This window comes from Lates calcarifer, linkage group LG6, assembly GCF_001640805.2.
Source record: "Lates calcarifer isolate ASB-BC8 linkage group LG6, TLL_Latcal_v3, whole genome shotgun sequence".
In the NCBI taxonomy this organism is placed as follows: domain Eukaryota; kingdom Metazoa; phylum Chordata; class Actinopteri; family Centropomidae; genus Lates; species Lates calcarifer.
In genome coordinates, this window is record NC_066838.1 from 3,875,837 (window position 1) to 3,903,756 (window position 27,920).

The 27,920-nt window shown below is 36.8% G+C and overlaps 2 protein-coding genes across 2 annotated transcripts; one reads left to right on the forward strand and one right to left on the reverse strand.

Moving 5' to 3' along the window:
- Nucleotides 1–1,528: 1,528 nt before the first annotated feature.
- On the forward strand, nt 1,529–14,404 carry LOC108884565 (antigen WC1.1). The gene is made up of 20 exons (XM_051070978.1): nt 1,529–1,615; nt 2,881–3,201; nt 3,308–3,409; nt 3,961–4,003; nt 4,212–4,222; nt 4,277–4,456; nt 4,643–4,797; nt 5,429–5,582; nt 5,863–6,180; nt 7,181–7,483; nt 7,735–8,031; nt 8,759–9,067; nt 9,321–9,611; nt 9,993–10,268; nt 10,711–10,892; nt 11,142–11,250; nt 11,468–11,626; nt 12,081–12,176; nt 12,351–12,517; nt 12,657–14,404. Exons 1-20 carry the CDS (start codon nt 1,558–1,560, stop codon nt 12,846–12,848), a joined length of 3,723 nt encoding a protein of 1,240 aa, XP_050926935.1. The 5' UTR covers nt 1,529–1,557; the 3' UTR covers nt 12,849–14,404.
- A 4,729-nt stretch (nt 14,405–19,133) lies between these two features.
- Nucleotides 19,134–22,553, reverse strand: si:dkey-8e10.3 (serine/threonine-protein kinase SBK1). Its single transcript, XM_018678580.2, has 4 exons — nt 22,296–22,553; nt 20,962–21,126; nt 20,602–20,804; nt 19,134–20,001 (listed from the first exon to the last, which is right to left on the reverse strand). The coding sequence occupies exons 2-4, from the start codon at nt 21,122–21,124 to the stop codon at nt 19,339–19,341; spliced, it is 1,029 nt and encodes a 342-aa protein (XP_018534096.1). The 5' UTR covers nt 21,125–21,126; nt 22,296–22,553; the 3' UTR covers nt 19,134–19,338.
- Nucleotides 22,554–27,920: the final 5,367 nt, after the last annotated feature.

Below are 27,920 nucleotides of genomic sequence, written 5' to 3' on the forward strand. Positions count from 1 at the left end.
TTCCATTTGAGCAGCTACGGCTGCCAGATATGCACAATGGCATATCTTAGTATGCATGGACAATTATTCACTACAGTAGAAACGTTTTGACTGTATCCCCATTGCAATACACTCCGTAGGTTCATCGAGTGAGGATGGGGGTTTTTTGACGTGTGTCTTTTTTTTTTCTCCAAAAAAATTAAGAAAAAATCATATGTTGTGCAGTGTGTGCAAATATGCTCATTGCTACAAACAGAATCAAATATGACTCACGAGTTACATCTGAGTTATTTGGTAAAAAGTGTACTTTTTTACTTTATATTGTAGTATTTGTAAAGCAACCTCAGGAAATATAATAAGTAAATCAAATATAATTACCCATTTAATCTAATTATCGTAATGTTATTCAAAATTTTAAAAATGTCCGGGTTCGTCTGTTGAGAAAGCCAGACATTTACTTTTTTAATCACTATCAGAGCTTTTTATAGTTTCTAGATGCTTTTAGATAACAGGTAGCAGGAGGATGGTAGTTTTTCTTTCTTTTTTTTCTCAGTAAAATAATCTTTCCTTTCTAAGAATATTAATAGCTTGACATTTCTCTAATGTGAGTTGACATTTGGCTCCCTTGATGACTGCGAAGTGTGTTGCTTCTTAGAACTAAGTCATTTTATTTAGGGACCTGTTCTCAGATGTCAGGATTGCTGGAAGAGTCTGATACTTAAAATAACAACTTTGTTTTTAAAGACTGATGCTCTGAAAGGTTCCCCATCATATTAACCATACTGGTATCAATTTTAAGATAACGCTAAAATATGTTGTCTGCTATTTGTAGTGGCAGTGATTAAGATCTCTGTTCAAATACAGCTAAAGGTCGTAGATTTTGTAGTTGATTCAGTCTTATTTCTTATTTAGAATATTTTATTTTTTAGTTTTAGGATATTCATACCATGAGTTTATAATTACATTGTTAAGGATATACCTCTTTCTCTGCTAGATAAACTAACCATTTTTATTAATGGTAAATTTAATTTACTTAATTAATATCCCTCTGTATAGCCATGTTGCCAAAGAAATAATTGTGATCTTACCAAAAACAGAGACATGTTAATCAGATGCAACAACAAAAAACTGGAACTTAGTGACATTAGACTTGTGTGTTGCATCATGTGGTGTGGCGTCTCCCCCAGAATATACACTGGTCAGCCACAACTTCTAACCAATTTCTGGTTTTAATGTTGTTTCTTGGTTACTGCATGCAAGTGTCTGCATTGTAAAGAATAACATATACAACCTGTCCAGTTCAGAAAAACATTTCTGAAAATGCATAATGCATGTCAGCTGTAAATCTTGATAAAACTTTTTTATACTTATTGTTTGTAAATATTCATTGATATATGTACATAAAGTTTGGCAGGTTTGTGAGTTGTCTGTCATTCCAGACAGAATTTGTTAATCTAATTCTGCACCACTTGCATGCATGTAGCAGCTCATATCCATTTTTGGTGGGCACATCCTTGGCAATATAAAGCTGAGCAGATCATTCTCCTGCCTCACTCTCCTCAATAGTCATGAGCTGTGATGATGTGGTTCTTCCTCCTTCTCCTCTCTGCTCACACTGAATTGGTGTTCTTACAAGGCAAGTTACAACTATTTTCTTTTAGATTTCACTCTATATTTGTGAGAAGTTAAAACTGAACCATGGTTTGTCTTATTGACAGATTTTGAGGAAAGAAAAAAATAATCTTAATTTTAAAAAAGTTTATAACCTCTCCATAAAGTATATTTAACTCAAAGATATCTATTTTTAGAAGGCAAGCACATACAAGTTCTACAGGAAATGTCTTGCTCAACCTAAAAATGTATTATTTCCTCAAGTTAAAAGCACCAGTGAAAAGTGGCTTTCTGTGAACAGCACAGTGGTAATTAATGTCAGTGTAACACCAATGTTTAGTCATGAAAGAAAACAGGGTGATCAGAAAGTTTTAGTATTTGCTCAGAGCAAATTTTTGATAATCCTACAGTGCCACAATAGTTATTCTTACAGGTTTGTCAGCATCAACACTGGACTAGTCTGCTTAAGTTTGGCATATTTTCATGTTCTGTTGATGATAATAATAATAATAATAATAATAATAATATACAATATATAATAATAATGATGATTATGTCTTAAAAATCGGGATTTAAGAGGCTTCTTGTGGAATCTGTGAGCACTGTTTCAGTTTTTAAGAAGAAAGTAATGAAAATAATGCCACACATCTTCTGTCTGACAAGTATCTATATCAAGTCTCTTTATATAGATGTTACATCATAATCTAAAAACCTGTGTATTATTATTTTCTTAATTACTTGATGTTTTATAAAATGAATGTAGAGCAATTAGGTGATATTTGAATCAATTCTAAAGAAATCGTAAAGTGTTCTAGACTATGGATAAAACAGTTATCAATAAGATGCAGTGAAATATTCTTATATATTTTTGGTGAAACCTGCAATTATGGATGATTTTTAATGAATTTTAAAACTATAGAGTCAATGTAGCACCACCGTCAGGAAAAATGTTCCCATGGTCCATTTCCAGATCTGGCCACTGTGCAAAGACAGAAGGAAGACAAAGTCGAAAACAAAAGAACTGTATTGGTTTGTAATTTTCTAGTAATTTCCTAATTAGTGGAAGATATAAGAGATTGTCATTATAATCATAAAATCATAAAATAAGCATTTGTGTTTCTATTATATAATATCTTTCATTTATAGGGAAAAAAATGTGTTTGACTGACTTGTGAGTTGATAAGTGGAAACACATGAAATTCAAAAGAAAAAAAAGAATACAAAATATGGAAACATATAACCCATCAAATCTATTTACACACTTCTATAAACCTTGTACTATGTGCCCAGATAAGCACCGGCTGATTCTAGAAGGTAAAGACAACCCGTGTGAGGGCCACGTTAAAATCTACCATAAAAACCAATGGGGCTACGTTGGAGATAAAAATTGGAACAGGACCACTGAAGAAGTGGTGTGCAGAAGCACTCACTGTGGGAAACCTGAGGACAATGCAACAGAAAACGTGCTACGGCCCATTAAAAGCAAAGTGTGGCTCAATGAAGTGAGATGCAGTGGACATGAGAAACATCTGGAGGAGTGTGAATATCTTGGTCCTGGATGGGGCATCAGCGTCTACCGAAAGGAAACTGTGAAAAAGATTAAATGTTCAAGTGAGTCTGAACTTAATCCATAATATTGAAAATAACATGATAATGATGATATTGGCTGTTTTTAATTTTGTTTGTTATGGTCTGTTACTTGTTCTTTCTCTTCTAGATAAGATCAAAATAAGCCTGGAAGGATCTCGATGTGCAGGAGTTGTCCAGTATGCAATAGATGAGAAAACACCGCCAGGTTACTTTTGTGCTGACAGTTGGGGTAAGAGTTAACATCACATGCAGTACACTTCAACAAGATTCCATCTTTCTAGATGCTAGCAGTAGTACAAATGAAGTAACCAAAGTGGAGTATCTCAGAGTGGGATGGCTCTGACATGAGTATTACTGAGCAACTATGTAAAAATACTCCATTACAAATAAAAGTCCTTCATTCAGAATTCTACTTCAGCAAATTGCAAAAATAAAATCAAATAAAAAATAGCCCTGTTACTCATCTATCCTGTCTTTATTTTGTTAATACTGACGCTTCTTGTATTTAATGTGCATTCTCATTTTCTGCTGGATTATCAGGTACATAAAACATCCATTAGTCTTTAACAGTTCAACAGTTTAAAGCAACTTTACTGTTTGATCTTGATTTTAAAAAATGAATTAAATGAATCAGTTTGTTTGTTTGTTTGTTTTTGTTGATATTTGCCAGCTTCTACCACTTTTTTCGATCATCAATACTACTGCTATCAGCACTGTGAAATGTTTACTATCATGATAATGATCATTAACCACCGTCTGTATGATTCTTCTCACATAAAGGTAAAGATGAATACAATTTTTTGTGTGGAAAACTCGGATTGTGGTAAATCCAAGGAGATTAATGTACATCAATGGATGACTTGGAAAGAATTGGGAAACCAGATGATGAAAATTGATTGTACAAACATTACACTGGATAAAAATGAAACTATTCTTTGGTCGGTGTGTAACTGGGAAAGAAACGTGCCAAGATCCTGCTTCTGTCATATGCACAGGTAACACACACACTTACATCACATTTATGTAAAAAGTTTAATTAATGGTTGCAACATGCTGTATCAGTCAATTAAGATGGTGCATTGGTTCATTTAAACAGGTCATGAGAGACTGCAGCTCAAAGGAGATGCATCAAATGTCTGCTCTGGTCAGCTGGAAACAGAGGAGAATGGCACGTGGAAATCTGCTGAAAACATCACAACCCCGGCTAGTGAATGGTGTCAGAGAATGAACTGTGGTACCAAGAACAGTCACGTGGGAACAAATCTGACTTGCACAGGTAATTTAGTTAATACATATCCAACAACATCATTTCCATAAACAACCTCAAAGCAACACTTTTTTGTGATGTCTTCAACTGAAAAACAGTCTTTCAAGCCAAATATTTTATACACCCACTGTCCTGAACCAGCTGAAAGTCTAAATCATGATATCAAAAACACTTACCTATTTCTGTTCTCCACAGACAATGTTACCGTTGTTCTGAAGGATAATAATAAATCCACCAAGTGCTATGGTGAAGTTCACATTAATAAAAATGGTAAAGATTATGCTGTGTGTGGCTCCACCTGGTCTAAGAAGGAAGCTGAAGTGGTTTGCAAGGAGCTGGGCTGCGGAAGAGTGAGTTTTCAGTATCAGCTTTCAGTAGCAGTTAAAATAAATTGTTTAATGCAGGCCTGCTTAACTTTTACTGAACAGCTGCCACCATGGCCACCAGTTATGATTAAAGAATAATGCTAAACAAAAATGTAGTTGAGAACAGTCAAAATTCAGTCAAACTGATTTAGAAATGTTGGTTACACAGAAATATCTATATAAAGTTTGCTAATATTAGCTAACATTTGTCACCAGAAGCTAATGGACGTACAGTAACAGCAAAACCCCTATGAGTGTCAAACTAAGCAAGGATGTCATTGTGTTTCAGATTATTATTTATTACTTATTATTACTTTTCAGTCATAAGAGGGCGATCTTTTTTCTCTCAACTTTCAAAAGCTATGTAATATCACTTTAAATATCTAAATTAATAGTTTGGTATTTTGTAAAGTATGCTTAGTCACATTCTCACTGAGAGCTCAGTGAAAACATTGAAACTATTCTCACGCAACATGAAATTGAACTCGATTGTTATTATTATCATTATTGTCATTATTCTGTTAGTTTCTCTGTAACTTACTGTGTCACTCAGAGTTTCCTGTCCAGCATAAACTAATGATATCATATCCAGGCCATAATAAGTACTTTCTTCTAGGTTATTGACCACAGTCCACAATCCACATCTTTACAAGTGATAATGGACAATGTGAATTGCTTAGGCAATGAGTCCTCACTGTGGCACTGTCGGGCCAGGCATCTTGGCAAAGATACACACAGGTGTTCATCCATCGCTTACGTAGTCTGTTCAGGTGAGACATAGCAGTGATCATGTCCTGATAGTCTCTTACTGTTATTTGTAATGACAATTCTGAGTTTCAAGATTTAGAAGAAATACCTGGTCAAGACACTATAACTTTACTTTCTCATTATTGTGGAGGCAAAAAATGTGATAACTAGGTGATGTTATGTTGTATATCAAATTATGAGTTATGAGTTATATCTGCCCAAAGACATGCAGTAAGTTTTTTTTTATTTTTTTTATTTTCTATGTATCCCATGTTTGACAGTTGCTTTGTTGTCATGGTACAGAGAGCCTAAATGCGAGACTGGTAGACGGCCCTGGAAAATGTGCTGGGAGAGTTGAGATCCAGTACAAGGGCCGATGGAGACAAGTTCGTAAAGATTCTGAATGGACAGACGACAATTCAAACAGTGTCTGCAAAGAGATGGAATGTGGCAAAATGCGAAAATCCACCGGTCCTGGAAAGTTCAGCCAGGGTTCTGGTGATTTCCTCTCTAATCCTGTCAAGTGTAATAAAGATGCCAATAATATATCTGCATGCGATATAGAGATAGAGAGAAGTACAGCTGTGGGCAATAATGAAGCAGTGGGAGTAATCTGTGAGGGTGAGTATTTTTTGTTTGCTTCTTTGTTTGTCTGTTTTAGCCTTAGATCCTCAGTTATTGTATATGATTATCATCCTCCAATTCCATGCTGTCACTTACAGTAGAGTCGTGTATAAAGGCACTCAAGACCTTGAATCTGTCCTCCATATTTGTCTTTCAAATGAAGATGGAAAGTTTAACAAAACAAATCAACATGACCATCTCAGTGTATAAGAGACAAAAATATCTAGATAAAACATTATTGAAGTTTTACCCCATATTTGTTATCCCTTTAATGGTTTCACTCAGTAAGAAACAAGTAAATAATTTTGAAAAAAAAAAACAAGCTGTACCTGCAAACACATTTAATTATAAATAGATAAAACTGCCATTTTTGACCATCAAAAATGTTTTTAGAATTCTTTTTGCAAATTTATTAAAAATCAAAAAGAAAATCTTTACAACACAATAAAGTGTCAAAAGTGAAGGGGTCTGAATATTTTCTGATGCCACTGCAAATGCAGGCTGTAAATAATGACCTGCAAGATGCAGGGGGGACTTCACTCAGGTGATAATTCTCAATTCAAGTGACAGTTTAGGGGATCAAAATCAACCTGAAATGACCAAAAGCTATAAAAAAATATTATCAAAACATTATGCTGGTTTAAGAATTCTTAGCCTTTTCTATTAATTGGCATTTCAGTGGACAAAATCATCTTTTTAAAAATTTTGCCTGTTGGTTTGGTTTTTGGTGCTTACTTAGAGCCTTTTTTTTCAGTCTCTGACACTAAACAGTATAAACAAAATATACTCGCCACCAAAAAGAAGCCAGCTGAAACATTATTCCTCTTTGGCAATATCCCTTAAAAAAATGGTTTCAATAAAATATGATCAAGAGTTTTTTGTTGAAATTTAAAACTATATCTCACCTAGAACATCAGTTTTTATTGAGTTCTGTTGATTTTAGTGAAGACAAGGCCATCGCAATCCCAATACTAATTTAGTTCTTTGTCCTTTTCAGATCATAAGGTGATATTTCTGGAAGGAAATAATTCCTGTTCTGGCAAGGTGGTGATAGAGCATGGCGATACCAGCTACTGGCTCTCTGGGTCTAATAATACATGGAACAGTGTGTCAGGAAAAATAGTGTGCCAGCAGATACACTGTGGGAATTTCGTCAACTTTAGCACAGTTCCTGCTGAAAAGGAGAGAAGCATTTGGTCTGAATCTTACTACTGCTCTGACCCCACCACCAGATCTCTGTTTGAATGTAAAAATGAGTCATCTAATGCCAGTGACCGTATTGCAACTGTAACCTGTTCAGGTAATGTGAGGCACTGCTGAGACGTACAAATTGAATTGAAAATATATCTTTTACTCATCATGGCACTCATTTAGTCTGTCACTGGTTGTCCTGTGATCCATTTTGGAGAGGCTGATGTATTGAACTATTTAACACTATGCTACACAAAACGATCTGATAGGGGCCACTAACATTGCCTTACAGGGATACAAGGATACCATGACATCACATGACAACTTCCTCATCCCTTTTGCATTTTTTTCTCACAACAGGAAATAAAACTGTAAGCCTGACCGAGACGTGTTGGGGTAATGTTAAGGTTTGTTTTGGAGGGAAATGTGGAGGTGTGTGTGCAGACTCCTGGACAAAAGATTTGTCTGAGTTGCTGTGTAAAAGCCTTGACTGTGGAAATACAGTCCTATCTGCCACCAAAATGCATGACAAAACGATGCAGTGGATCTTCAAAAGTTTGCACCCTACCAATCAGACTACCAACCTGAACCAGAGCAGCATTGTTCTGAATGATACAAACATCTGTACACAAAAGGCAGCCTATGTTGTTTGCTCAGGTAATTCTTTTTTTATTTTTTCAAATGCGCATGTTCTGAAAAATATATATCTAAAATGTTATCATTTTAAATACTAGAATTACTGTAAATAGAATGTTAACATTCATTCTTTAGGTGTAATTGAATGCCTCATAGAGTCCTACCACTTCAAAATGTCCCTTATTAACTTTCCCAAGGAGGTGATATTTTTTGTTTTATCTTCAAGTTTGCTAGGTATTTAGCTGAACAGATTAAAGTGAAATCAGGAGAAATTAGGCCTTATGCCTTGGTGATCTGCCAAGACAAACCTAAATGATTTCTCAAAACAGTTAAGTGTTTTGTTTTCCACCCTAACAATTAAAAAACAATTAAACAACAAAACCTTTTTTTTTAATTCTTCAATTTCGTAAAATTGTATGTAACAAATTTATTTATAGAATGAATAACTTAAATTCTTCTTCTTGTTGTTTCAATACAGCTCTTTTTTCATAATTTTTCTAAATTCCTAAAGGTGTGAACTACTTGATATAAAGTAAGACTCTTGAACACAACAAAAACAAAAGTTATGTGAAACAAGCAGATATTAATTAAATTAAACATAGCAGGCTTACATTCCTAAAATTCATTTTATCAAAACTGACACTGACCCAGATTCTCTAGTGGTTTGTTTTATTAAAAAAAAAAAAAAAAAAAAAAAAAGAGAGAGAGTTTCTAGAGTTTCTAAATCTGTCTTTCTTTGTTGTAACAGGAAGTGTCAAGCCCCAATTTGATACCCCCAGAGACAAATGTGTTGGAAATGTGGTGGTTTCCTTTGAAGACCAGTGGCTCCCGGTTTGCACGAATGCTCTTCAAAACAAACAAGAACAAGATGCCATGTGTGAGGCTCTGGAATGTGGTCAGGCTGTCAAGATGACTGGCTATTTTGGACCTAAACCAGGAAATAAACCTTTCATTTCAGAACTACAGTGTTCTTCAACTGAAAAAATGTCATTAAAATCATGTAACAAGATCACTGCTAAGACAAGTACCTGCACTCCTGCTGTCCTCCAGTGCAACAGTATGTATAAGAATTTTCATAATTATCACTATACTTCACCAATCCACCTAATTTCAGCATAACTTTAAAGTTATTTTGTTTATCCATGACAAATGTGCAAGATTTACTGTTAGCTTTGTGGAGGATCACAGTGTGACAACTAGCTGCAAAGATGCAAATATCTCCGTCTTTGAAATCCTGCTAATACCGTTATGTTTTGTGAGTTTTGCATTTCTTGAATCATGTCTCACTTGTCCCCTGCTGTTTATCTTAGAGTGGAAAAAGATGACAGTCAGTGAGACCTGCAGTGGAATTGTAGTTGTTCACTCAAATGAAAACCGGGGTCAGGTTTCCTTTGATGGCTGGACAAACACTGATGGGGACAGGCTTTGCAAGGATCTGGAATGTGGCAGCGTCAAGTCAAATCAGAATTACAGTACATCGGAGAAGCATTCCGTCTGGGGCAAAACCTTCAACTGCACATATCAAAATAATACAGAAAACATCTGGGACTGTGAAATGCAAAACTCATCCTCACAGCAGCTACTCTCAATTGACTGTCGAGGTAAAATTTACTTTTGCAGGATTGCTGTTGTTCTTTGCAGTTGCATTGGAAATCACTTTAAAGTGGGACAGGACACATAAACAGTGTCTAAAAAACTATGAAATATTTCATTTTTACAGATACAACAGAACCTCGCCTCTTCACAGTCATTATTGTTGGCCTTAAATAAGGAAATAGAGAAGATACCCCTGTCATGTTGGTATACTAAATATGAAGCTACAGCAAACAGCTTAGCATAGCATAATGACATAGGGAATACAGGAAGGATGGAAAACAGCCAGCCAAAGTCAAAAATGATGACGAAAATCAGATTTCTCCTTTCTGCTACTACTACTACTATTTTAATATTTGACTTTCTTATTTAATTTCTGTCCTCCCTAGATAAGCCCAGGGTCACCCTGTCAGAGAAATGTGGTGGTGCAGTGATGATAAATGAAATTCAAGTGTGTGACACTCACTGGAAAAAAGAATATTCAGATATGATTTGCCAAGAACAGAACTGTAGCAATGCTCTTCACTTCTCCACCACGGGCCCCCAGCCTGATCCAGCTACTGATTACTACCATGTCAGTTGTGATGACTACCATCATGAACTTGGCCAGTGCAAGAGAGTCAAGGGAAAGTGTGCTGGAAAATTGGTGTCTGTTAATTGTGTTGGTAAGTGTGTGTATGTACTTTCTTTACCATCAAAGATGTAGAGTCTCCATCTAATTCTACTGTCACCCTGTCTGAAGAAATGTCATTTTATTATTTCACAAATAAGCCAAATCCACTCTCCAGGGCTTTAACATCATGTCCATCCACAACAGTGTTCACTTTGTGACATTAGCTTTTACAAATTTTGAATTTGTATTAAAGGAAAGGGAGTACACATTCTTTGTTATTTTATGCTGAGATTTAGATTATAAATTCAACTTCAATGTATCACCCATAACTAGGGTACAATTAGCTTAGTTTAGCACAGAGACAGGGAACAGAGTGAAACAGCTAGCCTAGCAGGCTATGTCCAAAGTTAAAAAATCTATCTTATTTATATTTATATTTATTTATATTTATTTATATTTATATTTATATTTATATTTATATTTATATTTTACAGGCAATGTCCAGTTCAACACCACAGAAAAGTGTGGAGGTTCCATTAAAGTCAGTTACATTAAAAATACCTGGGAACATGTTTGCACCAAGGAACTTTCAGATACATTTAAGGAACAGCTATGTAAAAAGCTTGATTGTGTTGGTCTCAACACAACATACAGACCTTCTAAAAGAGAGCAGCTGGTAAATCTTTTTATTTCACCTTTTGCATGTTTGTAGTTTTTCCATGTTTGTTTTTTTTGTTTTTGTTTTTTTTTGGCAAGGTCTCATAATTCTGTGACCTCTATGTAATTAATGTGAGAATTTAAGTGAGTGAAATTATGTTTCACTACATGTTGTTTTTATAATTCATTCAGCCTGACAAATTTCTATTGTTTTGTATGGGTGCATGAAAAGGAATTACTCTAAAGACAAGTTTAAATTTGATTAAAGGTCTCAAGCATAGGCCTGGAATGCACTGATGATCACATGGACATTAGACACTGTCTCAACTCAAACTTGTCTTGTGAAGGAGTAAAACCAGCTGAGGTCTTCTGCAAAGGTAACCAAAACCACAATCCTTTCCCAGTAAGCCAGGCTTGTTTCCAAAATATTAATTCAGTTTTTGTATAGGAATCAGCTTTTTATATTCTGTTTAATTTAACATATTGCTGCTTTGATCAAGATGGATCAGAAAAATGAAAAGAAAGATGAATCAAGAAACAGCCCCACTCTCTGTGTAAATGTAGAATAAGTAATATCGCTGTGTTTGATTTCAGGGTATAAGGCCCACACACCCCCCAAAAAGGAGTCCAAACCTGTCCCTGTAGTGCCTATCATCCTGGGAGTAGGATTGTTTTTGGTTCTGGTGATATTGATTGTTATATTTGTACGGATCTACACTGTCAAGAAAGCCAAGAATGCCATGAATGACCCATGTGAGTATTTTACTCTTTTACACCTATGTTATGCTAGTTGCTATTGCTTCATTTAAAATTAAATACTGAATGATCCTGATCATCTTGGTGTAATGAAATGCAGTGGAGCCATTTTGCCACAAGGGGCCAGTCTTTCTGCATGCTGTCCAAATTAGACTACTCTACTATATACTGTGTATGACCATTTACAATAATGGCATCATTTATGCTTTTTTTCCCCAGAATTTTTCAGCACATTGGGAATTCTTAGATTTAGATTTAAATGGCTGTATATCAGTTCTGCCCACTAACACTTACAAAGTACTGAATTAGAGCAAACAATCTTTAAAACCAAATCAGGATTGTAATATGTGCATGTGTTGTGCTCTGTTTCTCTGTCTCTTTTGCTGTTCTCTACTGCATTAGCACCAGACAGTTTGTCAGTTACCAGTAAATGTCTAATGCTGTTTTGTAGCAAGAATGCTGTCAAGAAAAGAAGTAGAGTTTGAAAGTGGTGACTATGAGGATGTCACAAGCAAAGAAAATGAAATGGAGGACCTCAGTCGTGGCAGTAAGTCTAAAAATATATTCATTTTTTATTTTATTTGTAATTATTTTTAATTATTTTAAATTTGATTTTTTTTAGACAATGCAAAAAAGGGAATCCCAGTCACAGGCTGCACCTTGTCCTTAATTATGTATCACAGATAATATTATTACTAATTATTTGCTGTTGCTTATGCAGGGTTCAGATCAGAGGCTGAAGTCATGATGGAGACCGACGCACGGAGCACTTCCTCTTTTCCTTATGATGATATTGATGAAGCAGCTGAGGCTCAGCCCCTGACCTCTCAGGCTGCCACTGCCGGTGCCTCTAGAGACATCCATGAAGATGCCCTCAATAAAAGTGATGGAAAGTTTAGAACCAGTCCAATCTCATCTTTTTCACACTTTTTTCAAACTCCAATTCAAATATTTTCTCACTAAATTCTCACATTGTCAGCAATCAGACTAACTGAAATTTAACATACAGCTGTTTTTCCTCCTGTTAGATGGGGTGACCTATGAGGTGGACGACCCACAGGAGAATTATGACGACATTGAAGCTAGTTCTGAGATCACACAGACCAAAGCTGAAGTCCACAACAGCCCCGTAACCACACCTGAAAGTGAGAGTGCAGTGGTACCACCGGGATTGGTGCCGGGTGATGTGGACTACCTAGTCCCGGGCCAAGATGGGTGAGCCAAAACTAGGTTTAAAACCCACTGAAATAAAATCAAATCTGACAAAGTGGATCACCCCCTTATAAAATCCAAATTACCAACAGAGAAAGAGTATTTAGGTATTTTATACAGCTGATATTTGCCAAAGTGCTTAAAATAAATGTAAGAAATAATACAAAAATGTAATGTACAAAAACAAAACAAAAAACATGATTAAACAAGTTGAATTATGCATTTTCAGTCAGAAAACATAATCTGATTGTTCACTGCTCGTTAGTCTACCTGCCAGCAAGGTGAAGCTTTATCAGCTTTATCTCTCATTTTACATGAGCGTGTATGAGTAATTGTAAAAAATATTGGCCTTCCATCAAATCAAAGATGAGGAAAATGAGCAGTTTCTTTTTGTCCAAAAGTAAATAATAATAATAATAATAATAATTTTTAATTTAAAATCTTCACCCAGCTGCTGATTGTATGGCTTTGAATGAATGAATGTTTTTGATTCAACATCAACTTCAATGCATCAAACACATTAATCTATTGACAAGAGAGATCAATAATGAAATAAATGTTAAGAGTCAAACTCCTTGTAAGTCAGCTGATACAACTCAGGTCATATTGTCATATGTGTACATTATATAGCTCCAAGTTTATAGGCTTTATAAGAATTTATAGGTTTTACTGTCACATTCATGTTTTTTAAAGAAATAGTTGTGATGAGTTAGATGAGAAGGCTGATACCACTGTATGGTAAATATGAAGCTAAGCAGCCAGCAGCCCGTTAGCTTAGCCTAGCAAAAAGGCTGGAAATGCGGAAAAACAAGCCCTGTTCACAGATAAGGAAATCCTGCTTCAAAGACCTTGAAAGCTCAGGACTTAATATGTTATGTCTCATTTCAATCTGTAAAAACAAGTGTATTGACAAATTATAGTTTTATGGGGGATTATATACTGGACTGTTTCTTACTGTGTAATTAATTTTTAAGCTTAACTTTTGTACAAATTAAATAAACAAGAGATACAGTGATAATTAGTGAACTTTAAAGGTGCTGCTTGGCAGATTTTGTTACTTTTGGACAGAGCCAGGCAAGCTGTTTCCCCCTGCTTCTAGTCTTTATGCTAAGCTAGGTTAACTGACTTTAGGCTCTGCCTTCATACTGTGTGCTGTCTTGTCATCTGTTATTGTCTTAGTGACTTCCTGAATGAAATTTTATAAATAATATAAATATTAGACTTTTTGCACATACCAAGAAGAGGTCAGAACTGTAATGACAATGTAGGCGTTGTCAAACTTGGAAGTAGAGCATTTAAATTTAAGACTTTAATATCTAATTTCTTTTTCATGTTCAGTTATTTGTGATAATTGTAAACTTGCTGTATGTCTTGCTATTTCATGTTTCACTTCAGAATTAAATTCAGTCAGTTAATCAGTTACACTGTCTTGTGGCGCAATGTGGAGCAATGAAAAACACTGCTCTACTGAAGAAGCCTTTAAAATGAATATGTTTAGCATGTGTAAGCCTTGTGTGTTAATAGCAGCTTTGTACTGAAACAACATTAAATTTTTTATCAAGACATTTTGTTTGCTCTGTGTTCAGACTTTTAGGATTTAATCCTCTACTTGCATCTAATGATCCCTCTGAGACTTTTGGAAATGGCTCAGATGTTGAGTATCAAACTGTATGTTATATATGTTATATAGTTTGATACACAGCACAATAAGCCGTTTTCTTCACAAAGCAACGTATGTAGATTGACTCAAGTTACAGAGATTCAGTGCAGATCTTTTCTTGAACAATGCAGTAATATTTAATATATGTTTCAAGTTATTATTAAGTTGTTTTGAATGTATTTATTTAAATGTATTGATTTATTATTAATTATTACTTTGCAGCACTGTCCCCAGGTGACAAAAAAAATATCCAAATGCTCTGATTCCATTCAAAACATTTCAAATACAGTTTCATCTCTAAGTACTTTAACATTCTCTATAATCACTTAAACATTTCCCCTCAGTGGTCAAGACATTTGAGAGCAGCTGCTCGCTACAAATGTTAACATGAGTAAGGCCATCCATAAGAGACTGACAGACATGCTAGTGCTGCTTTTAAGAGATTGACAGATCTGCCAGAGCCTCACATGTTTAGTCAGAAGTTAGCCAAGGGCCACTGAGATCACAGAGCCAGCAATACACCCAAAGGGACTAATTTGTAAGCAGCAGCCCTCGTATGATATGTAAACATCACACCCAGCTTCGCTGTCAGGGGCCCTGCTGAGGGATCATGATGTAGGATTAAGTCTGCTGTGTGGCTGAAGCTGAAATAGATAAAACAGAGACATGGTGATCTGTATGTGAAAGACGTAACGTTTTCATTCTGTCTCAGGTTCCATTTATCTACAGCAGGACCCTGTGGGACCAGGGAAAACTCAAAGGGCTTAAGCATTGTGTTGTTTACTTGAATTTGTAGGATTAGAATAGGAAATCCTCATTGTTGACAACAGAATTGATCTCTGGTTAGTACTCTCTTAGTGTTCTGGAGAGCCAGGTGTAACCTGGTATTAAAGAATCATTCCAGTCTTAACATTGTTTAGCCCTTAGCCAAGAATCATGTTTTCTGTATCTTTTTCAAAATTATACCATTGTTTCAAGCTATGCTATGCTGTGGTACTGAGAATGGCAATAGTCAAGTTTCCAACATGGGGTGGTGTGGGTGGGGGGTCCCTCTCACTTTTCATAGGCCTATTTTTGTCCCCTACCCTTTAGTACTTTTGGGTTGATTTCCAGGCTCTAAAGATGCATCCAAAGATGTAAATGTAAATACAACATTATCTATCATAGAAGGTCTCTATCCAGGAAACTAAACACAACTTATGTTGGATTAGTGCATTAAAATACAGAGGCTTATATTTTATTACTATTTTTTTAAATTTATTTTGTTGTTTGTTTGTACTACCTACACTACCTACCTATTATGAATTTTATTTTCATCATGTCCCCACCACTTAAAACATGTGCCCTTGGCAAAGTTGGTTTACCAATCTGGTCCAGAGAGAAATAGGGGTTGATATATAGAGGTTGATATTTGAGGTTTTCAGTGAAACGTCTTGGCAACTCTTGGATGGATTGCTATGAAATTTGGCAGAGAAGTCCATGCCTCACTTAGTGTTTAGTGCTAATCAGTAAATAATAGCATGCTAGCATACAGAATGAAGATTTTTAACTTGGTAAACATTGTACCTTCTAAACATCATCACAGAGAAACAAGCATGGCTTTTAGAGTGTGCATTTAATCTTAGCCCTCATTTATTTTAACATGGAGACACTAGATATACTGGTACTGGTACTGATGCTCAATTGCTGGATTGGCAACTGAAATCCAAGAGTGAAATCACCCAAATCAGCTTAGACAAAATGTTCTACTCTTGTAAAGTGGCTTCAAAAACAAATTAATTTAGTAGATTGTTGCAGCTTGTATGGTAACATATCGTATCAGAACGAATATGTCAGAAGACTTGTTGATAGCAACAGAGAAGATGAGACTATTTTATCAATGTAAATACTATGAAGCAGTGATCTCCATTGAGACATTTTAATAGATTTAATCAGATTTTATTGGATATAGTGTGACAGATTATCACGGACAATTACGTCAATAAGGATGTAGGATCCTTCTTAATAGAGGATCTTTAACACAGCTCAGCTTTATCTGACGTGAGATGTCAGTTTTAGTTTGAATCATCTTTTAACTTTTGACCAAATGTTCATAACTTCATGTTTGAAGTATTCATCAGAAACCTTGTGATCTGTGTCCTCTGCTGGCTGTGGGTCTTATGGTCCTAATTTGTTGATTAATGTTGATCAAAGTTTCTTTAGCCACCTGATGCTGGCTTTTTATGGAAGAAACAGACAGACGAGCCCTCAGCAGGGAGAAAGGCCCCAGTTGTGGTGATTTTCCATAACAGAGTGGTATTATTAATAGTTCTACCATGTGCATGGTGTCATCCAGAAAGCCAGGGTATCTTGTCTATGTTTCTCTCTCTCTCTCTCTCTCTCTCTCTCTCTCTGTAAGTATGTCTGTGTGTGTGTGTGTGTGTATGTGTGTATGTGTGCATTTCCCTGTGAGTGTGAGAAAAGCAAACAAGAACACTAAGAGTCTTATTTCAACATGTGTTCCATTCATAACAGCAACAAATCATACTATGAAGATGTCCCATGACCTCCTGTAATGAAATCTCCCAGTTCAGATAAGAATTATTAACAGATCCAGAAGCACTAAAATAGTATAAATACTGGATTATAAAACCATGTTCAGTACACCCCAAGTGAATGTCTGATTGTGGTATTGTCCAGTCTCTCTTTATTTTTCCAGAAAGGCATGTCAAGTATGCCAAAAGTGATAGAAAATGGCCCTGTCCACAAGAACATGCATCTGTCTATTACAGCGAATGATGACTTAATAATGTAGTGCTGAAGTACTCTAGCATCAGAAACGTGACAGCTGTGTACTCCAGATAAGATGAAGGGGAAAGTCCATGACCACAGTGCCTTTCATAACAGCACAAAACCATCTTCATTTGGTGGGCTAAGGAAATCATGTGATGATAAGACTAATGATTCTTGTGTAGATGTAGTTTCCTGGAAATTATACTTACCTCTTATCTCTAGTCTACCATGAAGAGTTTGTAGAGTTAGACTTAACAGGAAATCTCACACTTGCGCAATTAAAAAAGGTTTGCATTTAAAAGTAAAAAAGAATTAAATGTGTTCTCTTTTTTGCATGCAAGATAAAACTCTTAAAGACCATAGGACCAATACACCGGTTCTAATGTTACACAGAATAGGTATGCATAACATTATTAATCTTTTTAAACACAGGGTCTGTTAAGTGTGTGAACACCAACACAGATAATTTGGGAGTCAAATGCCAACAGCAGCTTTGTGGTTGGATTTGCTTTGGTTGTATTAGTGTGACCTGGATGTGCAGTCAGGTCCAGGGGTCAGCAGAAAGATGACTTTGGTTAGTCTAATGCCCTAAATATGCTATAAAGCATGATGGGAGCAAGTAGGTTCAGACCTTGGGCCAAGTTTGATGTCTGCCCTCCACAGAGGCTGATGCAGTCCTGAGTCCTGAAAACACCTGTGGTGGCACATACACCCCAACAAAAGCAGGACATCCATCAGTGGAGAACCAGCTGCAGCAGATTGTCAAGAGATTCTTTGCAAGGAAAGGGGGTAAAGAAGGTCAGGGAAGTGACACAGGCTCAGAGATCTGACTTAGGTCATGGATCTTCAAATTCTGTACATTGACACAATGATCATGTGAACTGTGTGAGGGATATGATAAGAACTGTTTACAGAGACTAGTGCAGCACTGATTATTAATACCTCCATTGTTTTATGTACATTTTGTGATTAAATCTGATTCTTTTAAAATCAAAAATAATAAAAAAAAAATATATAAATAAATAAATAAAAAAACAATAAACATATTACAATATAATAAAAGTTAATCCTGAACAGTTAATAACTTGGAAGATTTTGACTCAACTTTATAAAATGTTGATCAGTAAATCACTGATATAATGTCAATTGTCAGACTGTAAGATATGTTTACATTTAGGGCAATTTGTCAGTGACCTTGTAATTTATGAAAAGTTTTCATTTGAGTTGACAAATAAATGGGAGGACATGCAAACTCACTCACAGCAATGATAAATCCTACATATTAAAGTTAATACTGTATATGAAAATTATTTAAACAATCAACAGTTAAAACTCAATATTTATTGGTTTGTACAGCAACAGAGGGGAAACCTAACTATTATTTTGAGGCTACATTGATTTGTTACAGGGAGAATGATGCCTCTGTCATTCCACACCCTAAACATCTGTTCTTGCGCTATGTAACTGGTGAGTGTGCATGATACTTCCTACGAGAAGTACATAACTGTGCAATAGTCAGAAGAAATCAGGCCCACCAAGTTCAAAAGTAATCCCAAACTGTAAATCAGTTAAAAAGACATAGAAGTCACTAAAAACCAGCGTTCATCTCCGACATTAAGCACAGAAACTTATAAAATATCAGGAATTATAAACATACAGAGCTTTAAAATCACAGTATGAAAAATGTTACAGGTTCACATCCATGGTTCATACATTTTTTTTTAAATTACTCATTTGGTTCAAAAAATTAGGAACACTTAATGTGCTATTTCTTTATTCATTTATGAAAAACACCATATGTGGAGTCTTTCTGTTTCTGTTGCATCACTTAAAAAAAAATTCTATGAACAATGTAGACAGACACAAGGCCATCCTTGTTAAATGATCTTTACATAGACACTAGGACATAGACTTCAGAATAATATACCTCAATTCAGAATGATGTAGACACTGTTTCATCACTGCAAATCGCATGCCGAATATCAGGCATTGTAAAGCCTTTAAGATATAGTTTTGTATACTATTAAGGAGGATGCTATAGATTATACAAAAATGCTACAAGTCACTAGACATTAGGATGTTCCTCCACTTCAGGATTATTCAGAGAGATGCTGGCTTTTTCTTTTTCTGCCATCTGCTGCTGCCCATTCCCATGTGCCTTCTTAAGCCAGTCCTTCTCCACATATGCTCTCACCTCCCCCACTGTACACCTCTTCCCTACATCCACAGCCAGGAGCTTACCAAACATCTCCATGGCTTCTGGAGTGAACCTTTTCCACAGAGGAGGAATGTCCTCCTCTGTGTTAGGTCTCTCCTCCATTCTACACCAGTCAGCAAACTCCTGGTAGAAGTCATCCGAGTCCATGCAGCGCTCCCAGGGGAAGTAGCCTGTAAGGATACAGAAGATAACCACTCCGAAGGCCCAGGTGTCCAGGCTTGGCTCCACACTAAGTGGAGGAGCAGTCACTTCTTTCTGGCCATCCAGAAGGGCCACGGTACAAAGCTCGGGGGCCATGTAAGGCAGGGTACCTGTGATGAATCGTATCAGGGTTCCTCTCTTTTGGGCCAGGCCAAAGTCTGCCAGCTTGACCTGGCAGCAATGATTGTCCAATAGGAGAATGTTTTCAGGCTTGACATCACGGTGGACTAGACCATGACTGTGAATGAACTCCAAAGCACTGGCAATCTGGAGGACACAGCGTTTTACCGAAGATTCTGGAATACCCACCTGAACAAATTCAAAATGGAGGATAGATTTATATGTCATTTTGTCAAGATGCCAGAAGAAGTGAGGACACACAGCAACCATCACTAAGCACTCTGCAAAGACAAATTATGAGCATATTAGTACTGACATTAGCATTCAGCTGCACCCAGCCCCCTACCCTCTATGACTCTCAGCACAAATCATAAAGAGGAAACACAAACTTTTTTTTCAAAATTGTTATCTGGTAGCAGTTTTCATCTTCCCAGGTAAGTTCATCAATCTGTGTTGTTCCTTTCTCCATATGTTTTTTTAACAGATTATATAAGTGAAATCCTCAACACCATTTGTGGACAGAAGAGCTCAGACAGAGAAGAAGTGAACAGTGGAGCCATATTCTGGCAAAGATGTTCTCTTCACACCTGTGCAACCTTGAAAGATGGCTAACAGGTAAAAAGATTCCCTCATAATGGAGAAACCTGTGCGACAGACTAACAGTCACGGAGTGTAAGGAGTACCAAGGTCACATTTTGGGCCGCACTGTATCTAAATAAAACTTTGCAAACTCTCAGTCGTGGCGGTAGTCTTAGTCTCTTAGTCTTGTTTTGCCAATGCTTGACTCACCTTTGGCTGGATGACAGCAAACAGGTCCCTCCCAATGACGAGCTCCTGGGCAAAGCAGTAGTGCTCATTAGACTGGAAAGCAATGCCAAAGAGGCCCACGATGCAGGGGTGGCAGGACAGGTGTAAGGAGATGCAGTACTCTCGCAGAAAACCCTGCAGCTTAGTTGAGGCTTTGGGCATCACTTTCAAGGCCATGGGAGTCCCTGCAGACCATCCATACTTTATTATTAGCACTATTCATGCACACCATTTCTCTTATGAGAAATAATTACAAATATCTATGATCACTTCAGTGATAATGTACTTATATTAAGCATTTACAGTATACTGTACTAATTCTCCAAAAAAGTGCAGTCATACCCCTGAAGCGATGTGTCACCAGCAGCACTTTGCCATATTTCCCTCTGCCGATCTCCTTAATGATGTTGAAGCGTTCCTGGATCTCCAGATGACTGAGGCTCTGAGCCGTCAGCTCCATCAACTCATCAATCAGGCTCCCATCAGCGAGGCCCAGCTCAATCATCTCTGCCCACACATGGACAGCACTATGTCAGGAAATTGGTCATGAACTTTGGCAACCTAAAACTGTGAGTGCTTCTTCAGAGCTGCTTGTTGAACTGTTGAATAACTTTGAGAGACACCCTCCCCCAAGAACTTTTTGTGTGAACAACTGCGTGCATCACTATGAATGCCCTCCAGCAGAGACTGTCTGAAAATGTGCTCTGTGTTCCCCATGTTTAAATAATATCACATCTCCTCCATCTCTATGATGGCTGGTTTTCACTCTGCCTGTGTGGTTCCTAAACTAGTTTCGTTCGAGCATAACCTGACCATGAGGAAAAATGCAATTACACATGAACTATATATATATATATATATATATATATATATATATATATATATATATATATATATATATGTGTGTGTGTGTGTGTGTGTGTGTGTGTGTGTGTGTGTGAAACATATGAAAAGCCAATTTCCTCAGGCCTTAGGATGGTGAACTCTGGCCTCTGGCCTATGTACAGTATATCCCTGGCATTTGCCCTCATTTTAGTTTGCCTGTAGTTATGACATGTGTAAATTTTATACTTTTATATATTTGTATTTGTATCCTTTATATATCTTGTCTCAAATTCCAGACTAGTTTTCTAAAGTAGCCTAAATGAGTATGTCACACTGTATTTCACAACACATACTGCTAGTGTATGCGACAAATAGAATCTTGAATCCTTAAATTCTTGAAAAAGTGCATATACATTTAGAAAAATAAAGGAATGTTATGGATATTTTTAATGGTATATAGCCTATTGAGACGCTGTAATCTTATGTGACTGCGCATGAATACCTCACCACTTTCAAGACAGTTCACATGTCATGTCTAACCATTTTGAGCTTTTAACTTTAATGCCATTTTGTTTAGTGTTAAAGGAGGGGGAGGGGATACTAGATAGAGAAATGATGAAGCATGAAATGACACGTGAAAACACATAGTGAGAACATAAGGAAACGCTACTTGGTGATACCGGGCTGTTTCACAATTTGACAGTTGTAATTTGTACATAAGTTATCAAAGACATTTTTTAAATTCTGATATTAGAGTTTGTTATCAACAACAGTAGCAGTAGCATTTAATAGTAGCAGTAGTAGATATTACTTCACATCAACCATGATTAGATACTGATCACTGGTCTTACCTTTTTTTTTTTCTTGTGTTCCAAATACAGTGATTGAAGTCTGAAAACAGGCAAACCAAACACACAAAATGACACACACTCACACCACCATACTTACAGCTGACAAAATTCAGCTAATCAATATGTTGTAAAAGTGCAGGTTGAATGTTTGTCCTGCCCGTTTTCCACCCTCACTGCTGCTGCTGCTGCTGCTGCTGCTCCTGCATGGATCAGCGTGCAGAGTGGAGCTGAAAGCTTTTCACCGCCCAGCCCTGCTGCGATGGGGACAGAGCCCATTTTGACAGCTGATTACAAACTGCCTCTGCAAAGGACACACACACACACACACACACATTGGCCTACATACAATATAATCAGCTACACACATTAATATGTACTATAGGCATATGTGATGTGTATGCACATGAAAAGCATCAACATACAGATTCACAGATACAGATAACAACTGTCCCTCATTCACATATGTCTTTATTTGGCAACTTGACAGATTCATGGGCCTGTCACCACTAATGTCTACATGTACACGCACAAGTGTAGAGCTACAATAGATTCAGAATAGATTCAGAAGTGCCTCTGTGCCCCACATCTTCCTCTCAGTGATCTCACTACTTAATGCAGCTGTATACAGTACTGCATGACATTGCATACCAGTCACACATTGAGATTTTGACTTCTTCATTTTCAGTCATTCAGGTGATTATCAAGCCTTATAAAATTTCTGTGACTTTTAGGCTGGATCAAATAAATAAAACAATTACTTGTCACTATAATTTAATAAATAAATTTTAACCATTTTCAGCGGTGCAGTGTATCGTGAATTTACTTAAGAACTTGATACAAACTTGAGGTACTTGAACTTAACTTGAGTGTTGCCATTTTATGCTACATTATACTTTTATTCAGCTGCCGGTCAGAGGGAAAATTATGCTTCACAAAATTTATTTTGACAGCAATACACGCTACTTTATAAACTAACTTCTTGTGTACAAAACATATGATCTATTGTTACATATGAAATGACTGAAAAGCATATAAAATTATAACAGTAAAATGCTTATTTTGGATATTTTAAGAGCATTTTGCTGATGATCTTTAAGTACTTTTACTTTTGACAGGGATTTGTTTGATATCGAAGTAAATATGGTCCAACACATGAGATTGAACTATTACATTACGCATTGCACTCAGACCACTTACAGTGACACACACACACACATGAACACACACATCTTGCAAGGCCCCTGCCACACTGTGACTAGTTAAGTCAAGCATTAGCAAAAATGTCTTCCTAGTTTAGGCAAAGGCTCAGTTAGCTCTGAGTGCTCAGTATCTCAAGAGAGAGCAATTCTACCATATGCTTTTTCTGTACTGTACATGGTTTCAGTAACACTGGTGCCATTCCACATTTAGTCTGAATCATGTCCTACATAGTTATAATTTTATGGCATTTTTCTTTCTTTCTTTTCTCATCTTTATGTTTTTTTTTCTCTTTTTTATTTTCTAGCCATACTAGTGGCATGGCTGTAAGGATGACTCTGGTGATCCCAGCGCCAATAGCACCACCATGAGGTTAACATTTAGTGTTTTTTCTAATGTTTTTTCTATGTTTGGTTGGATTGCACTGAAATTTGATATATACATCCATAGTACCCAGACAATAAATTCTAATGAATTTGGTGATCCTCTTCAATCAGAACTATCACCAGGACAAAATGCAACTTTATCCAGTACTTTGGTTAATGATCAAAAAACAAAATTAATGACATTCCCATCAACCTCAGTTGCACTTTGTCTCAAGTGAATGCTAACATCTACTAACATCCTGAACTGACAAAGTGAACAAACTGACAAAGTTATCTCACCTTACATTATTGTCATTGTGAGCATGTTAGCATGCTCATGGTAGCACTAAGCTCTAAGCACTGCTGTGCAGCTTCACAGATCTTAATCCTAATTAATCACATCTGCAAATTCTGATTTAAATAAATGAGAAAATGCTCAAAGGAATTAAAAAGGCTTGCTGTAAGAGTATCATAGATGGACAATTTTCATGACAAAAGTAACATTTCTTTAACGTTTCTATTGGTGCTAGCATGTCTGGTGGTAACATGTTTTTTTAATGCTGTCCACCATCCCTGCTGACAATACTTATCATCTACACTGATACCAAAACTGCATAAGATGTTACTATACAAGTATTACACTCATTATCTAATATTACCTGTATTTGATAAATGTGGACACGTAATATCAAATGCATGTTGGTAATGTTGGTTAGAACTTTCCACTTCATAGTGGGAGGCTGAAACAAGCCAGGACCAGCCCAGTGGGAGTCTTACCTTCATGGCCCTGAACTAGAAGCCATGAATGCACTCAAGCTGTGGCACACATACAAACAAATCCCGCGGGGTGTTGTGTACAACTTGGGCCAGACTAATGGGGTGTTGTTGTCTGCACCTGTGCGCGAGTAAGTGTGTCTGAGTGTCTGTGTTTGCCTGTGTTTCATTTACCATGCACTCACTCAACACTGTGACCCCTGGTAGTTATTCTGGGGGCACCAAGCGTCCACACGGGCAGGACTAGCAATACACAGAAACAGATACTTTAGAGTGTTGGCCTCTGCAGGGCTGTGCTGAGTTAATGAGGTGTCAGTCACCCTAGTTCAGGGCTGATGCCTTTCCCAAAAGCTACAAAGGTCATTTGGTACAAAGCTGGAGAGAAAGTTTTTCAGTTTTCAGACTCATCATAGTCTACTTGAGACAGTTTAGATGCAGTAAATATAGGTGTCTTGATTCTGTATCTGTTTTTCTACCACATGGATTCTAAAAACATCCTAATATGCTTCTGTGTGCACTGCAGTTCACTGACATCATAGCAACAATCCTAAGTGCTCAGTCAGGCTGCCATCAATAATTAAAGTTATGTCGTGGAGCATGTTTTGAAGTTTGTGATCATCATGTTACACTGTCACCACAGACATGGGGTCATGTCATATTTTGGATCTTTTACATCCCAGCGTGGTGTGGAGTAGTCTTCAAGGCGCCAGTCAGAGTCCATATCCTAACTTCCCGTCCCATTATGATACCACTGCTGTCCTCATAGTTTTACAGGAATGGAATTACAGAACCATTTAGACTGACAAACCAGCTCTCGGCAGGCAGAGTTCTCACTGTTCCTTTGGCAAACATTTTGAGATTAATTTTAAGAAGATACACCATGCACTGTAGTCTCAGCTGTCAGTTCAGGGATATCAGTGAAAAGAATATGGTTATTTTCCACCATCAATATTGGGGAGGCATTCAAAATTTTCCTGTTTTTGACAGTGCAGTGAAAATGAAGCCAAGACTATCTATGCCAAAACACACACAGGAGGGAATATCAACTCCAAGTGATGATTGTTCCCGCCTCCACATCGTGGAGCAATGAGACCAATGTTTCCAAAACCTCATCTGTTTTCTGCTGACATAGCTGACTAGACTTTGTGCCTAATTAATTAGTCATGGTGTCTTCAAGTTCATAGTGCCAGTCATTCATAGGAAATCAGTTACAATCTTTAGGGGTCTTACAGAAACACATATGGCAAACTATGCTTGTTTGCCATCATACTTAATGCCACTTAGAACTCTATATGCCCAGAGCAGAGATGGGTCTGGGATGTGGCAAATTTTACTTAGCTCAAAGTTTTGAAGCAAGTTAACAGCAGCTCAGCTGCTTCAACAGTGCAAAAACACTCCTTTCATCAACTCCTCATTTTATTTAGACTGTGTTTTTAACAGGTGTAGAAGCAGTTAAGAGATGGTTTCCAGGACACTTACATAGCTTTTTCCAAGCTCAACAAGAATTGATCCAAAAACAAGGTTGATGACACATCAACCATGTTACCTACTACCAAGATGTTACTTAGAGGGCTGTTCCACCATGCTGGCTACCTCCGCTGTCCGCCTAAAGGTGGGGTAATAAAGCTCCCCATTCAGCCTCCATACCTTTCATACTGAACAGTGAGGGTGAACAAGGGTGTATATAACAGTATATATGACTGTCTTTTCAAGACAGTAATTTTCCTGTCTTGAAAAGACAGTGTAAAAGGATTGATATCACCAATGGCAAAATGTTTGTCATGACCATGGCCATGCAACAAACTCAGACTGACCAAAGCAGACCAAAACTTGAGAGGGTAACTACGCACCTTCCTACTCTACTACATTTATGTAATAATAATAGTTACTGATAATACTAGTAATACTAATATTAGTAATTATGTTTAAATATCATATATGTACATACTAAATACACAATAAACTAATAAAAATTAGTTTAATTGTGTTTGTTTTTTAAATGTGGTGTCATATGGGCCTTCTATAATATTAAAATTAAAAATGTTATTAAAAATATTAATATTTTTGAGGACAGCATTAACAATATTAGCATTTATTTGGAGTCATGTTTCTGGCCACCTGATGAAATGGCAGTCAATATTCGCTCTCTTTTAGCTGTGCTTTTGTTCTTTTGCTTTTGGTCTCCACCAGCTCTGGCTTTTTAGTGGCTAAATGACCCACTCTGTTCACCAGCTACTTTAGGTGCTAACTTGTCTACTGTTGGTGCTGGGCAGGTAGTGTACAGTGGGTTTATTGGACCCAAACAGCTTTTTGCAATGAGACTGAAGTTGGAAAAAGTCAAACAATGAGCTCAAAAAATGCAAAAAGCACACAGAATCTATGAAAAGAGAATACTGATTTAAATACTGAATCATTCTTATTAAATATATATTTTCCCCCCTCAAATCTATTCTACTTTTATTTGATCTGAATGTTTTTACCCCAACTGTAAGTACAACAGACAGCAAGTGTTCTGAATGGTGAATTCCTTACAAAATGCATGTCTCACACAGCTGCTCTGAACAATAGCCAAATAAACAGGAGGCTGGATGACATATGACATTTAGTGCAGCATTAAGGCTGAGAAATTTAGCCCTGTGCGAAACTACATCAATATGTCATCATTTCCAAAAGTGTCGCTGTTATCAAAGACTATATCTGGCAGCTGTTCTGAAGGCCATTACTGTGAGGTTGTGACCTCAGTCTTTCTACATTCACAAATTGCCTGTACATGATTTTTCAGTCATTTGGCTAGTTTGTAGCCACTTTTTGTGGCTTCGCATGTGTGTTTAGGCACAGTGTGAGTGAGTGGTTTCACCCATTCTACCCGAGTGAAATGCTTCATCCCACACATTGGAATATAGACATGTTCAGACACACAGTGTAAGCACCTGCTGTGGAAAAAAAGATTTATTAATCTACAGTGATGACTCTGGGTACAGGGATCTTGGGCGTGAGAAACTGCATCTTTACAGTCCAACTCTTGGTGACAGATGGTTCATCTTGTACCATGGTGGTCTCACTCACACACACACACACACACACACAGGCACACGGCACACACGTGCACACACACAAATGTGCACAAGACATGCACAGCATTCTCACACACATTTATACATACATACAGCTTTAACATTCCCAGCTGCTTTTAAGTTTTGAAGGTTTGAAGGTATTTGTCATTTTGTACTGGTAATCTCAGAATTTTTTTTAATGTAAATAATTATTACCCTTTATCAGCATTTACATT

Coding starts and splice junctions, on each gene's coding strand:
- si:dkey-8e10.3 (XM_018678580.2), bottom strand. CDS start 21,124: ATGATTGAGCTGGGCCTCGCTGATGGGAGCCTGATTGATGAGTTGATG. Junction 20,805..20,961: donor GGTGACACATCGCTTCAGGG/GTATGACTGCAC, acceptor GATGGTCTGCAG/GGACTCCCATGGCCTTGAAA. Junction 20,002..20,601: donor TTGCTGTCATCCAGCCAAAG/GTGAGTCAAGCA, acceptor GAATTTGTTCAG/GTGGGTATTCCAGAATCTTC.
- LOC108884565 (XM_051070978.1), top strand. CDS start 1,558: ATGATGTGGTTCTTCCTCCTTCTCCTCTCTGCTCACACTGAATTGGTG. Junction 6,181..7,180: donor AGTGGGAGTAATCTGTGAGG/GTGAGTATTTTT, acceptor TGTCCTTTTCAG/ATCATAAGGTGATATTTCTG. Junction 9,068..9,320: donor TGCTGTCCTCCAGTGCAACA/GTATGTATAAGA, acceptor TGTTTATCTTAG/AGTGGAAAAAGATGACAGTC.